This window comes from Pezoporus flaviventris, unplaced genomic scaffold, assembly GCF_033815535.1.
Source record: "Pezoporus flaviventris isolate CSIRO_AGI_PZ_B2104156 unplaced genomic scaffold, CSIRO_AGI_Pfla_v1 ptg000063l, whole genome shotgun sequence".
NCBI classification, from domain to species: domain Eukaryota; kingdom Metazoa; phylum Chordata; class Aves; order Psittaciformes; family Psittacidae; genus Pezoporus; species Pezoporus flaviventris.
In genome coordinates, this window is record NW_026892611.1 from 7,391,634 (window position 1) to 7,406,502 (window position 14,869).

At 38.9% G+C, this 14,869-nt stretch overlaps 1 protein-coding gene across 3 annotated transcripts in view; it reads left to right on the plus strand.

The window, feature by feature from the left end:
• ZZEF1 (zinc finger ZZ-type and EF-hand domain containing 1) overlaps positions 1-14,869 on the plus strand; it is a 59,252-nt gene that overhangs the window by 22,690 nt on the left and 21,693 nt on the right. For all 3 annotated transcript variants that reach the window (XM_061470378.1, XM_061470379.1, XM_061470380.1), the window contains 16 exons: positions 375-541; positions 1,148-1,229; positions 1,873-2,074; positions 3,570-3,718; positions 4,075-4,315; positions 5,822-5,901; positions 7,125-7,218; positions 7,783-8,299; positions 8,913-9,077; positions 10,291-10,410; positions 11,229-11,390; positions 12,035-12,164; positions 12,413-12,551; positions 12,737-12,902; positions 13,339-13,601; positions 14,430-14,602. In XM_061470378.1, coding sequence (XP_061326362.1) covers positions 375-541; positions 1,148-1,229; positions 1,873-2,074; positions 3,570-3,718; positions 4,075-4,315; positions 5,822-5,901; positions 7,125-7,218; positions 7,783-8,299; positions 8,913-9,077; positions 10,291-10,410; positions 11,229-11,390; positions 12,035-12,164; positions 12,413-12,551; positions 12,737-12,902; positions 13,339-13,601; positions 14,430-14,602 — 2,850 coding nt within the window. The remainder of the gene's footprint in view (positions 1-374; positions 542-1,147; positions 1,230-1,872; positions 2,075-3,569; positions 3,719-4,074; positions 4,316-5,821; positions 5,902-7,124; positions 7,219-7,782; positions 8,300-8,912; positions 9,078-10,290; positions 10,411-11,228; positions 11,391-12,034; positions 12,165-12,412; positions 12,552-12,736; positions 12,903-13,338; positions 13,602-14,429; positions 14,603-14,869) is intronic.

A 14,869-nucleotide genomic window follows, 5' to 3' on the forward strand; every position in this document is an offset into this window, starting at 1 on the left:
GTATGTGCTTAACACTTTTAGATTCATTGCTTGTGGTGATGTAATTCAAGTCTGTATGTCTGTAGGGTAGATCGTTAAATCTGCATTAGTCATCCAGGCTCTCTTGTTGTTACCTATGGAGTAACTTGTAGGCACTTCTAGCATGAGACTGTCTCCTCCCCCAGAGACTAGATGAGTTTAGCTTTAGAAGTGTTTCCTTACTATTAGTATTAAGGGTGTCTTTATCACTAGTTTATGGGTAGCCTTTTAAATACCACTTTGTATGTACATCTGGCAACTTGAAAGTATAGACACACAAATCTAGTGTGATAATATTTTAGATTTTGTTTGAATGCTTTACATTTGTATCTCAAGGATACATCTTTGTCCTACAGATGGAATTGGAGAGCTGGCAGCAAGAACAGCCTGTGGTACTGAGAACATGGACGATGGAGTCGCCTCATAACTATGAAAATAATTGCCATGAGGTCTCAGTCTTCCTATGTCATGGGGCAACTTACTTTGAGGTGGAATTTGATGAAAAATGTGAAACTGAAAGGAGGTAATTTGGTCTTGTGTTGTGTTAGATTCCAGTATCTACCTGCAGAGAGGCAATTCATGTTTCAATGTCCAAGGAGTACTTCCTGTGCTCCAAGCATGCCATTTTGATTTCGTCATTGTTCTGTATAATCTAGAATATGTGTTTTGAGTGACTTCTCATGCTGAATGCCACTCCTGGCAAATGTGCAGACATGCTGTTCATACAAATTTTGCTTCCTTTGGTCTTAGTCTGTTTTGTAATACTGCTGTGACCCCCACAGTTTGTGCTTGTGGGATTTATTTTGCCCTCTTTAGGCAAAACTATTGGCTTGGTTTCTCTTGGCAACATATCCAGCTACTGCTTAGTTAAGGCATATGCTAGATGTTAAAATTAGCACCCATTACCAGTTCTGAAGGATTGGGAAAGTTCTGTAGGAAAGCAGGTCTGTGTTTGCTGGAACTTGCATTGAAACATGAAGTAAATCCTTCATAGTGATGTGAAGCAATGCAGGTGTGGTTCAGAAAGATGTGACAGTTCACATGCAGTGTTTCTGAAAATCCAAAAGCAAACATTTTCCCAAAAACCTTAAAATGTAAATTTGGAAGTAATGAATTGCAATTTTCACAGGTATGATTACCTGGAGTTTACTGATGCAAGAGGTGCAAAAACTCGTTATGATACAAAGGTTGGCACTGACAAGTGGCCTAAGGTGAGCACCTTTTACAATTCTGAACCAAGTGATATATCCAATCTCTAGGAAATTATTATGATTCTTGTGGGGAAACCTATTGTGTAAAATGATGTGTGCTTTTGTGTGTGTGTGTGTGTGTCTAGTCCCTCACAGGAGGTGAGAAAGGAAGTTTTCAGTGATGCAATTAAAGGGAGTGAATGAGTAATAATCCCTCTTTGTTGCTGTTATTGAAGGGGCAGTCAGTCAAAATGAAAAGTAATAATCGTAGAATCACAGAATTATGTTTAACTGCTATAACTACAGGGGTAAAACTTACTTGTTGATGCTCAGCCCTCACAATTTTTTATGTTGTGAGACAGCTGTAGTGCTCCCTGTGGCTAAGCTCTTTCTTCAGTGACACCTGCTTAAATGGGATGCTTCTCTATGCTTTATGGCTCTGATGTCTAAAGCTCCATCGTCTATAAAATTTATCATTAAGCTATTAAATAGAAAGTTTACCTGCTTAGTACTGTGGGTGTCTCGTTCAGATGGTGGGGGAGGTTAGATCGGTTATGGACAGAACATAATACTGAAAAACCACAGTTGCTGAAGGAAATTCATTACCCTGAAACGTCTTCTTGTCATCTACATTTGGCAAAATGACTGTTTTGTTGCTCTGTAGAAAGTGACCTTTAAGGCTGGCCCACGGCTGCAGTTTCTCTTTCACTCTGACAGCAGTAATAATGAGTGGGGCTACAAGTTTTCTGTCACTGCTTACGGCCTACCGGATGTCGCCGTTTCTTGGGGCTTGGATTTACAGCTTCTTGTGTGCCGGTTGATGGGGCGCTTGGCTTCCCGAAGTATGGCCCTGAAATCTCTCCGAGGTGAGTGCATTGAATAATAGCTCCAGAATTGTGATGCCATGTGAAGAGGAGATATAAGGTCCTTACGTTTCAAATCCCCAGCGAAAATGAAGTTCCTTTTTTGTTCCTCTCTTGGCTCAAGATGAAACACTCCTGTTCTGTTGCTTAACAAAGTTTGGTCTTTCAGCCATACCCAGTTCTTGTGGGAAGCCTGGCTGCTCTGAGAGCACCACTGTGACTTCTCTAACCTTCAGAAACCAATGTTAGGAAAACATGGGCACCTGGAAGTTATCATACTAAACAGAATTACATTGATGAAGTAATACGAGAGTTTGCCCAATCTTCTCTTCTTCCAGTTCTTTTTATCTTTAAAAATTGTTCCCTAGTGCTGTGGCCTGCCCACCCCCTTACTGGTGGTGTGAATGTGGAGCCAGCAAACCAAAACAATATACAAAGCTTAGAATACAGATGATTTCTAAAGTTTTGTCTGAACATTTGGTATTCATTTTAATTTGGATGCACCAATTAAGTTTGGCTAATCCCAGAAGTTAAGTAAATTTAGGATTTGGGCCACTGAAGACAAAAAATACCAATACAAAATAGGAGATGAGTGCCATAAGAAATTGAAAAAAAAGTGAGATGTTTGTTTTTAATTTCAAACCCAGGACACTTCCATGTAGCTTCCTAAATCTGAAGTCATTCACCACTTGGAAAAAGCTTAAACAAGGTTAAAGAGTTCTTGCTGCAATCAGGTGCTCAGTGCTTAACTTGGAAAAGTAGGCAGGTACTTAGCTGTAGATTTTGGGAACTCATCGGAGAATCAACCAGGTTGGAAAAGACCTTTAAGATCCTTAAGTCCAACCGTTCTACAGCACTGCCAAGGCTATTGCTAACCCACGTCACTGAGGGCCTCATGTGCGCTGTTTGCAAATGCTTCTGGGGATGGTGATTCCACTGCCCTGGGCAGCCTGCTCCAATGCCTGAGCGCCCTTTCAGTGAAGACATTATTCCTAATATCCAGTCTAAACCTCCCCTGGAGCAGCTTGAGGCCATTTCATCTTGTCCCATCACTTCTTCCTTGGGAGAAGAGGCCAGCCACCTCCTGACTGAAGTTTTCTTATCATAGAATATTTCTTCCTTTCTTAATATGAGCATGCTCATACAGCCGATTATATCTTTTGTAGGACAAAAAGCTTTTAAACTTACTTGCAAACAGGGAAATTTCTGTGGTTTTAAGTACAGTGAAAATGTTTCATTTAAAGCTCCTCCATAATGTAACAGCCTGTCACTGCAAGATAAAAAATTGATGCTATCATTATAGCATTAAAGAAAGACTGCATCAGTTTTCTGCATCACATTAGAGAAACAGAAGTTGGAGAATATAGTTAAATTACTTGTTCAGTATATTTGCATTACTTTTTTCCCTACTGCATATTTAATATTTATTGTTTTCATCAATCTGTAAAAATGAACAAAAATATTTAAGTGATGTGTGTGTGTTCTGAATTTCTTGCAGAACTAGGTAGTGAAGCAGATTTGCCTCCTTTGAAAGTAACAGCAGTCCTTAATTCTCCTCTGTGGAAACCTGTGTTCAGGCATCAGATGTGTCCTGAGGCGCTCCTGGGAGCCAGTCAAAGCAGTAGGCTGCACCAAGATAAAAAAGAGGTACTTGCACCACTGCTTTTGTTTCACTAGCATGAAATTCCTGTGTATCACACAGCTTCATTCAGACTTAGTTGCCATGTTCTTGTGCTGAAGTTGTCGTCACTTGTGCTGTTTTATTCCAATATCAAGGAGGAAAGAAACTGTTGTTCTGTGCCCTTTATTAGTTGCCATTTTCACAGCACGGTTTGGATTCAAAGATCATCTAATTCACCACCTGTGCCTTGCTTGGGGACGTCTTTTGTTAGATCAGGTTTCTCAACTGCAGTAGATGCACTGCAAGATGATCTAACTGTAGAAATGGGCTGCAACAATTCTCAGGTGTTATTAAAGTAAATGTTTTCTATCATTCTTTCCAGGCTGTGAGCTCTCATCAAGACGACTGCCGTAACTTTCTTATCGACTTTGCAAAATCAGATCCTGCCCAGGACTTCAGTGGGCAAAAATCTGAACTTTTCAAAGGATTTACACAGGCATGTAAAAAACAGACCCCAAAGACAGATATAGTTGCTGGTTCTACTGTTGATCAAGCTGTGAACTCAACATTTGCTGCTTTGGTGTATCTCACTCCAGATTTATATGAGAAGCTTCAAAAATATGGTAACTCTAATATTATTAGACTATCTTAATAATTAGGACTTAAAGTTTGCAAAAGGCTATCTTATAGCTCAGTTTATAGACTGTGAAAAATCAGTTTAGTGTGACTATTTCTAAACAGATACACAGTATAAATTCATCATTTAGGTAGACTAGGTAAGCCTTACCTCTAGAGTATTTAGTCTTTATTCATACATGCTTTTACCTTCAGAGCTCTGTCCAAATGTTAATAACCACCATAAGCTATTACCAGTACTTGTAAGGATATACCTAAAGAGAGTAGTGATGTTCTTTTGGGGTTTTAATTCAGAACAATGTGGTTTCCAGTGGTTAGAGATTTAGATATAATTTTCCACTCTCACTGTACCTTTCCTAAAAAGCCACCACCAACTTATATATGTTTTTAAATGTTTGGGGTGGAGGAAGGAGGTGTGAATTACCTCCCAAAATGTTACAGTGTGGAAACTCACCTTGGTATCCTCAGTGTTAAATAGATGTCTTTATAGACATGCATGATGTCTGTTGTATTACAACTGATAGATTTTTTAGTAGGCAAAATGAACAACTGTTTAACTTGACAGCACCCTTCCATTAAGCTTATCGATATGTTTGAAGTATTGGATAATAAGGTGGTACTTGGTTTTGAAAGGTTTCATTTTAGGCTTTCACTTTCTGTCACAACTTTGAAGCTGAACAGCTTACATGTTGAGCTATAAAATTATGGGTGAAAATGATTGACACAAAGACTGACTTGATGACTAAAGTGGTTATTGCCTTTAGTCATTTTGTCTGTGTCTGACAATTGATATAATTTCTGAGTAAGACTGAAAACTCTGATAGCTCAGGAAAATATTAGTGAATGGAAAAGACATCCAGCCTACTATTATGTTAATAGCTTTATCTGTCAGCTGGGCCAGGCTGAGTTCAGGGCCCATGTTCACCTATGCCACATGAATTATGTACAAGCGATGCTGGAAAGAAGGGGGAAATAGGAGAGGAAAGACACTGAATAGGAATGTCTTTTTCTGCATAGTCATTGTCAGGCCACTTTTGATAAAAACTTGTTTAGTCAGCTCTTTAATTTTTATGAATTCATCTTTCTAGAAATTCATAGCATAAAATAGACAAAAAAGCCTGGTAACTAAATGCATCTATAGAGCTTTAAGTTAATACTAACATTTCTTGATTATACTGAGATCACTTTACGTTAGTAATATTTGTGTATATAGGAAGAGGTTTATATTATCCATGACTGTAGGCATCAGTTTTGGGAAGAGAAGAGAAAGATGTTCATAATTTAACTCTGCAAATAACTCTGTCAAGGTGTAGTTCATGTATTTAAGGCATATGAAAGTTAGCAGGTTTTATTCCTTATTTTTCTTACAGGCATAACTCCCAAGTATTGACTAAGAGACGAAGGAAAGGCTCTAGCATAATTTTAATTAAGTAGTCAGGTTGTGTAAAAATGGAGCTGTACATAAACAGGACTCTTCTTTCTCTCATTTCCAGTCAACAGTGGAGGCAAGGTGCCTTTGAGCTATGAGTTTGCACAAGTGTATTCCCTGGCTGATTCAATTAGAATATGGATGGTAAGATCACTCAGGAGGATATCTATTGATGTTATTTACCTTAATGTTTTACAATGCAGTGTTAAGGAGTAGGGTGGGACCATGTTTTATTTCAGTGATTCTGGGTCAGCTGTTTTCACTCAGGAAGAACATATATTCACTTCTGAACTGTGAACTTAAACATTTAAATGCATTCTTACACTTCCCTCCTTCTGTCAGTCCCAAATGTGTCATCATGTGTACTTTGGACTGAATTTGGCTCAAAACCAGTTAAACTTGAGCTCTTTTTCAGCAAGAATGTGTGTTGTTAATTAGGAAGATTCTTACTAGCAGTTGGAGTTTGTTTGAGGTGTAGCATCGAAGGAAATCGGTCTTAAGCATAATTCTCCCAGTGATGCAGTGCTAACAGAAAAGGAAGTAGTTGCTTCTTTGACAAGCAAGTAACTGGCTTCAGTTCAGAGTATATTTTCTGCATGTAATTTTCCTTGAAACATAAGCCTTATGTCAAGAGGTGGTGTGATCAGCTCTCACAACCTGGTGAGAGGTGTCTGTGTCATCTGCTGCAGCTGTGGAGAGCCAGAATTCATTTAGATTTCACTAGTCTGCAGGAGATTCTAAATGTTAATAACTGTGTGCTTCTCAAGAGCAGCTAATTCAGTTTATGGCCTGTTTTTCTGCTACTCTTGTGAGCCCTTCAGATGTGGGCCAGTCAAATTAACTGCTCTAGTATCTTGTGATCTCCTCTTTCCTGCCTGCAAGAATTCCTGGCAGCTTGATACACTAGAGATGCAATGAGTGCAGGTTCATGTAAAGATGAGTAACTCCATCATACCTGTTGCATGATGGGTGGTGTTAGCATCTGACAGCACTCACTAGTTACATGACATAATGCTTTTGGAGAATCTCATCTCATGACTAAGTGTATATCTTTTCCTGGGTGGTGGGGTTAAACGGGAAGCCTTTTTTTTATTTGGAGGGCTGATGCACATCCAGTCACAAGGTGAGGAAGGGTCTTGGCCTATAAACCTTGAGCATCTTGGTATAAGGCTGTGTTATTTGCCCTGGTAGTTTCTGTACTGCTCTTTTTGGAATAATGGATTTTTAGTTCTGCAGTAGGTAGTAGTAAATACTGTCATCTGTTCTTGAGATTAACTTCTTTTAATGTGATGCAGTTTTCATACTGCCTTGCTGTATGATATACAGGGGGTGACATATTTTTAACTGTTTTAACATCCTGTCTGCAGTTGGAAATGAAGCAGAAATCCCTGATGGGTAGGGGAAATGATTTTGAGGAGAAGCAGAGTACAGAAGCAAGTGAGGTGAACCCAGAGACTCTTGGTAAGTGTTGCTTTTCCAAATGTATAATCATTCCAGGTGGAGTAAATCATTGCCTTGGGAGTCTTCAACATTATTTTTGGTGTAAAAGGTACATTAGCAACTGAGGTTACTTTTTAATACCTTAAGAGATAGTTCATATAATGTAAACTGGTTTATCTGGGATTGGGTTCTGCTGTTCTTTGCAGAAAATAGCACATGAGAAAGTTCTACAGAGAGCAACCTCTGACTTGGATCACCTGGTTCTGAACTTACGTTCATCTATTTGTGTAGATACTTATTGCTATAATTAACTGATGTCAGAATAGCAGCTAGCTGTTATCAGAATAAGATGTGTTCTCACTACTGTGTACTTGGTATAGTTCAGTGTGATTATTCAAATTGAGCATTTGGAAGTCAAAAATTTAAGTAGCTGATAGTGTCTTGATCAATATAACAAGAAAACCAGTGTTTTCTAGCTGTCTTGGCTCAGAAAGAATCCAATAAATCACTTTCTCCCTAAGCAGAGGATAGCAAGTTTGGCATTTCGTTGTCATGGTTGTAACTCTTCCAATTTTTATGGTGCAGCAAAACTTTGTATGCAGAAGAGCCTTTTATTACTGAATTTTTTGCCTGTAAGAGCAAAGACGAAAGATTCTGCATCAGACAGTTTGGAAGCCCAAGACATTGATGATATCCAACATTATGTTGGTGATAAATGCCAAAGAAAAGGTTCTTTTGTGGACATGGACTTCCAGGCAGCACATTCATTGTCATCCGATGGAGTAACTCCTGCTCTTTCAAAAGAAGGGAGCCAAATGACACTATCTGATACAAAGATGGAACAACTTCCAGACTCCCTCCAAACAGAAGCAGCATCTGCAATTCATAGTAAGCCTGTTGAAAGTACAGTTTCACAGCAAGAAGATACATCATCACCTCCTTCCACTCCTACACGAAAGTCTCAGTTCAGCCGTGGAAGACTAAGGCTGCTGTCTTTCCGATCAATGGAAGAGCCAAGACCTGTGCCTACTGTGAAGGCGAAATACCCCATATTGAAAAACATATTAGACTTTATTAAGGATCAATCCCTCTCCCATGAAAGGTAAGCAAATTGAAAATGTTGCCAATTACAAAATGCAGAAACTTGTCTTCACACCTCTTTAAAGACACACTTTAGCTGCAAGATAGCGTTGAAAAGTAGTTTTTACATGAATATATTATGTTTTTATGTTCAGTTACTCAGAACCACGTAGGGGCGCATAGAGGGTAGTATTTCCTTGGATTCACTTCTGCATGTAGAACTTCAGAATGGAAAAAATTAGTACTTGGCAATTTATTGTCTTGCTTCCAGAGATCTGTTGACAGTGACAAACACCAAAGACATGGTACATCAGTGCTCGCAGTCCTCAGTACCAAATACAGAATAGTTGCACCTCTCATTAAATTACCCGGTATTCTGAAAATGTAAATCAAAAAGGTTTCCAATTCTCACCTTGTTTGGTTTAGGCTCTAAAACTTGGACTGGTGCAGGAAGCATTGGCTTCTGTTTGAAGCTTTATCACTCCAACTGTAATATACCACTACTGCAATACATCTGAATGTTTGGATACCAGTCTCTTGTTTAAGTAGTCAAGCACTTCTTGAATTGTGAGGTTTTTGGGTTAATTTAAACACAATGTTTTGAAGTCCTCATGGATGTTTTTTGCTTTTCTTAGTGTTTTAAAGGTTCTTGCTTTGAGAAAATCCCAAGGGCAGAATATTATGGAAGTGCTCAAGACAATCCGCCAGTGCCTAGACTCCCTTGGGCAGCCACACTGTTTTCATCCACCATGTGTACTTTTTCTCTTAGAACTTCTAGCCTGTCAGAAAGATTTTACAAAGTAAGTAAATATTTAGTCAAGTCTCAGCCATGTGATTTAATGTTTTAGTGTTTGCGTTCTCCTAGTCCTGTATATTGAAAACCATAGAAAGTTACTGCTTTTTAATCCATATGGATAATAACATATAACCTGATGATTAGTTTTTAGGCATGCTTCACTTAAATATAATTTTCAAGTAGGACATAGTTTTACAGCTCTTCATGTTGGTAGGTATCATGTGGTTGAATCACAATGCACATACCTAGAAACACCTTTTAAGTTCCAGTCGGTTCACACCAAACTCAGATTGTAGAGTCTTCAGTTATTGCTTTAGTTTAAGTTCCTGTCTGTTTTCAGATTGGTTTCTTTCTTGCCTAGTAAAGCTGTAGTGGTCGAATCCATTTAACTTACAATTATTTACATAGCATTGCATCTTCATATTTTTTGTGAGCTTACTTTGTAAATCAAGATAATGCCTATCTGGTGAAAAACTAGAGTCTAACAATGGCAGATGTTTTATATTGTCAAGCATTTGATTATTCATGAGTTTTCATAACTTTAGATGTGATACCTGTGCAAGAGAAATGTTATTGTGGGGTGGTGTATTTCACTCGTCTGCCAGAGGCTGAGGTGATGGACCTGCAAGCCGAGGTCTGCAGTGCTGTTAGCTATGTGCCTGTTACAGGACATGCACGTACATGCAGGAAAAGGAGGCAAAAAGCATCATGTTGATTATATGCATGTGCAGTTGGTTGTTTTGTTTTGGTTTTTAAGTAAGGAAAGATAATTTGGAAGGTTTTTTCAAGTAGAAGGCATTGTCTCAAAGCAGGAGCTGTTCTGGTTTGTGGATTGGGTCCGATTTTTATTGTGTGTCTGGACAGTGCTGTCAGAACTCTGTCAGGTGGCCTCTTGCTTGTTCAGAGCTTTTTATGGTCATCTTGCAGTGCACTGATTTCTTTTAAGATCTGGATTAGCTTTTTAAAAGCACCTTTTTTAATTTGAAGGAATATTCTGTCGTTAGTGCCACCAGCATGTTCTCTGCCTGTTCTGTTTCTTGATTCCTGTTACAGGATTCTTTTATTCACTTTGAAAGTGATAGACTGCATTGTAAACCAAACTAACATCCTTCCCACTGTGTTTGAAAGATTGCCTGTTTGTAACGTTTGCACAAAGCATGCTACCTAAAAATGTAACGGCAAAATCTAGACTGCTAAACTGACTCTTCAATTTCTAGCTACTTTGGAAACTTGGAAGGATGTGGTGCTGAGCTACACAAAGAGATTCGAGAGTCCTACTACCAGCTTGTTTTGTTCCTGGTAAATTCTGTGAAGGGATTTAGTACTATCAACGACAGGTACAGTACATTGCTTCCATTACTTTATGATTCTTTTTTTCTGTTTTTCCTCACCTCTTCCCTTCTCATTTGTCATTGTTCAGTGCCTCAGTTTTGTCTGTACTTTGCTTATTTACAGAACCAAAGAAGGAGCCTTGATCTTGTGATCAGAAATGCCAAGTTAGCTTTTTATTACTACGGTGCAGGAAAGCACAATAAATTAATCAATGCTAAAACCTTGACTTAATGCATTTTGGATTTCTAATTCTGCAGTGTGTTTCTGAAACTCAGTATTAAAATACTAGAAATAGCAAATTTATTGTGGAATACGTGGGCAAGAATAATGCCACAATAAATACAGCAATTCTGCAGCCATGCTTTAATGTTAAAGCTCATGTTTTGAAAACATTCTGGTTAGAATTTGGGGGATTGTTAGCCAAGTGTCCTAGAGAAATGAGAATTTTGTGACTACAGTGTCAGTCTCTCTGCCAATAGCTCCCAAGTCCTTTGAGTTTCAACTGAGCGTGGCAAAGGTTTCAAAGAGAACAAGTTCCTGCAAATACCAAGAAAATGTACTGCAGAGAAGAGACAAACCCTCTTGCTAATGCTTGGGCAATAGCGTAAGCTCTTTCTCAACTGAATCTGTAAAGGATACTGTCCTTATTTCAAATTACATTGACAGTGCTTCTTGCTAAATTGTCTTGCATTAATAAACCTGAGTTTCTGCCATGCAGTTAATTTAATGCAGAGTGAAGCCTGGAAGTCAGTGTACTGACAAACATGCTATTTCAGCTTTAGGTTAGAGCTCTCATGTTATATTGTCTTGTATTTTTATTTAGATCATTGCTTCCTGCCTTATCATGTGTGCAGACAACTCTCCTTCACCTTTTGGATATGAGTTGGGAACCAAGTGATCTTTCCTTCTTTGTTGAGATTCAGTTACCACAGCTGCTTATGACTACATCACAAGAAAACATAAGTATTCATGACAGCGTCATTTGGTGAGTCAGGAAGAATGCAGCTTTCACATGGTGCTATCTATTGATACTGTTTTTACCATGAAAGGCTGCTGAACTTTGTGCTGGAACAAGCAGTAAAAGTGCTACTAACAAGTATGGCATAATTCTGGGCAGGATCCAAGGGCTAAACTGAAGTATTTGAATTTCTTTTTCAGCATTGCTAGTGCAAAACATACTAATATCGTATCTTTAACCTGATTACTGCTGGAACGCTTCTCTTGTTAGCAGTGTAGCATGAGGTGGATAATGCTGTTTCATGTCCTGATAAACATCAAACGTTTTTAACCTGCACATTGTGATTTTATAGTAGTTGTACTTCTTACGCCTGAGGAATGTGAAGGCCCAAAAGCTTTTTCATTGTCACATCTGATCTGCCAACGTTACCAGAAGCAGTTTTGGAAGTGTAGATTTTTCTGATTTTTGCATTATGGTTCTCCGTATGTATTCAAGAACTTGTCACAGAGGCAAGAAGCAGGTGTCATATGGTCATTTATAAACCAAGTGAACTGGAATTCTCACCATTCTGTTTTCATTAGCATGTTATGGCGCTCTGTTCTTTAAAAAAAATCCCCTGAGTATCCCAAGTTATAGCTTCAAACTGAATTTTGAGCTTGCTTTTCTTTCAGTCAGTGGAGTGAAGAAGATGAAATTGCAGACTACAAGCAAAACTGTGAGTGGATGGATGAATGTCAGGATGTGATGTTTGAGACCTGGTATGAAAAGATAGCTCAAGCTGACCCAGAGAAGCAGAGAAAGGTGAGTTTATGGTTTGTTTATCTGTAGAAGGGCTAGATAGACTTAGAAAAGCCTAAAGGAGAGAAAGGAATCTGGCTTAAATTGCTTTTTCATTATTTGGATCCCTAGCTCCCAGTAGGCCTTCAAAAGTCTAATATGATGAGAAGATCCCCATCCTTTCTTGGCAGGGGAAGTGTTCTGCTTTCTGTCTAGAAAGAGTTTTCTCAAAGTCAGAAAATAATACTCAAACTGTCCATTTATTACTCTAGATGCACATGTTTGTAGCTCGTTACTGTGACCTCTTAAATGTGGACATATCCTGTGATGGCTGTGATGAAATTGCACCATGGCATCGCTACCGCTGTCTGCAATGCAATGACATGGATCTGTGTAAAACTTGTTTTCTTGGTAAGAATCATTAAAAAACCCTCAAAACCCCATCCCCAAAGGCAAAAGAATGTCTTCTAAATTCTACATAAAGTGAAAGACTTTTGCTGGATGCTTTAGAAATGTTAAGAAATATGAACTTGCAGTAAAGAAAGATCCTTTGTAAAAGAGGATTTACAGGGAAATCTTGAAACACTTCTTTACAGGTGGAGTTAAACCTGAAGGACATGAGGATGACCATGAAATGGTTAACATGGAGTATGCCTGCGATCACTGTCAAGGAGTTATCATAGGGCGGAGAATGAACTGCAATGTGTGTGATGACTTTGACCTTTGCTATGGATGCTATTCTGCAAAGAAATACTCCGACAGGTATTTAAATACATTATTTTGTTTCCCTCACTTGGCAGAAAAGCAGTAATTAGCAGCTAAGTACAATTGGCCATTCTCATATTGCTTCCTACAAGGTTGTGTCTGACACCAGAGCTTCTTGGTGTTCTTTGGGCAAAACTTTCTGCAGTTTGGATACCTGCCCCAGCCTCTGAAGAGCTCAGTAGCAGTTGTTTTCTAGCCACGAATGTGAAAGCTGCAAAATGAATGCTTGAATGATAGAAGAAATGAACGCTGCTGTGGTTAGACAGCATAGGTTTCACTGCTTGACACCAAAGATCTTAGAAACACAGGTCTGCAGTGGGAATTTCTGGAATATTTGGGTTTTTCATACCTTCCTGTAAAGGTGTTGTGTCTTATTAACTGCATGGATTAACAAGAAAGCAGCTGTGTTTCAACATGTACCTTCTTCTTTCAGTCACTTGCCCACTCACAGCATCACAGTGTATCCCATGGTGACTATTCGAATCAGTGACCGGCAGAGGCTCATCCAGCCATATATCCACAATTATTCCTGGCTGTTGTTTGCAGCTTTGACCCTCTACAGTGCAGATCTGGCAAATGGGGGGGAAGTAGAAGGAGAGAAACTAGATCCACAGGTCCTCAGTCATGCCAGAGTTGTGCAACATCAGTGCATACAGCTCATTGGAGACTGCTTGATGAAAGCCCAGCATGGAAAAGGTGAGTCAGCTCCTCCTTCACTGAAACAATAGTTTCTAGTAAGTGTCAGAAAAGTGATTACTCACTTTGAAGTTTCCAAAGGAAAGGGGAAGCTACTGTGTACTTCATTGAGAATAACTGTTTATGTAGAAAGCAAATGTAGAACAAGTGTCGTTCAGGGTCATTGGAACATGGAAAATGGGGTGCTTGAGAAAATTACTTTTATGCTTCCATAAATATTGAAGACAGCTTGGCAACTCTTGGCTTGTTGTTTTTTCCATCTTGGATGTTGTAAAGGGATCAATCATTACAGCTTCATGTTCTGTTACTAACGCTACTGACAACTGAAGGACTGGAAGGAAAGCAAATAACTTGGTGGAAAATGTTTTGTTTAATTTTTTGGGGTTTTGGCAAGAATTTTTTAACCTTATTTGTGGTATGAGAGAAGTTCCTGGGGATGATGTCTGTTTGTCTGGAAACAAGGATTTCTGTGAGCTAAGACCTACCACAGAGCATAGGGTGATACAGTAAAAACCTATGTGGAATATATCAAATTCTAGACTCAAGTTCCAGTGGTTACTGGTCGGTTGTTGGTTTTTTTTGAGCAGCTTTAATAGAGCTGAAATACCACCACCAAATACTTGTGTGTGCTCATTATTTGATCTGTTTGTCTTTAACATACAATTCTATTGTATAAATATTTAAGTGGTCAGAAGATTAAAAGCTAAGACAAATAGAATTTCTTCCGTAATTTACACTGTTGGGAAGTTTACAGTTCATTTCAGTTCTGCTTTTTGCCTATTTTGCCTTTCAACAACTAAATACGTTTTATAACTTGCTTGCTTTCAGGTCTGAAAAATTCAGCTCTCCTCTGCATGTTACCAGAAGGTGAATCCTTCTCAGAGAATGACACTGTTTCAGTCAGTCCTCCCACAGATGGTGCTCCAAAAAGTCATACTGGTGATAAAGCAATGAAGGGAAGAGATGAGAAACCAGCAACAGGCTCTTTTATACATTGCAATGTAAGTACCTGTTATTTCCAGAACCCCTGATATCAGTGTGGTGTGTGATCTTCAGAAGCTTAAACATCCTGTTCTGGATATGTAACTGAAATTATGGATTATGACGGCTTCATTTGTAGGTAACAGTCGGGGGCTAGGGGCAGTTCTTGGTTGCCTCATGTTTCTTATTAGACCCAGCTAATCAAAGGCACAGGTTGTCACCTTATTCTTATTGGCAACTGATTCACAAAAGCATCAGCAGGAGAGGGCAAAGATCATTCTGAAAGG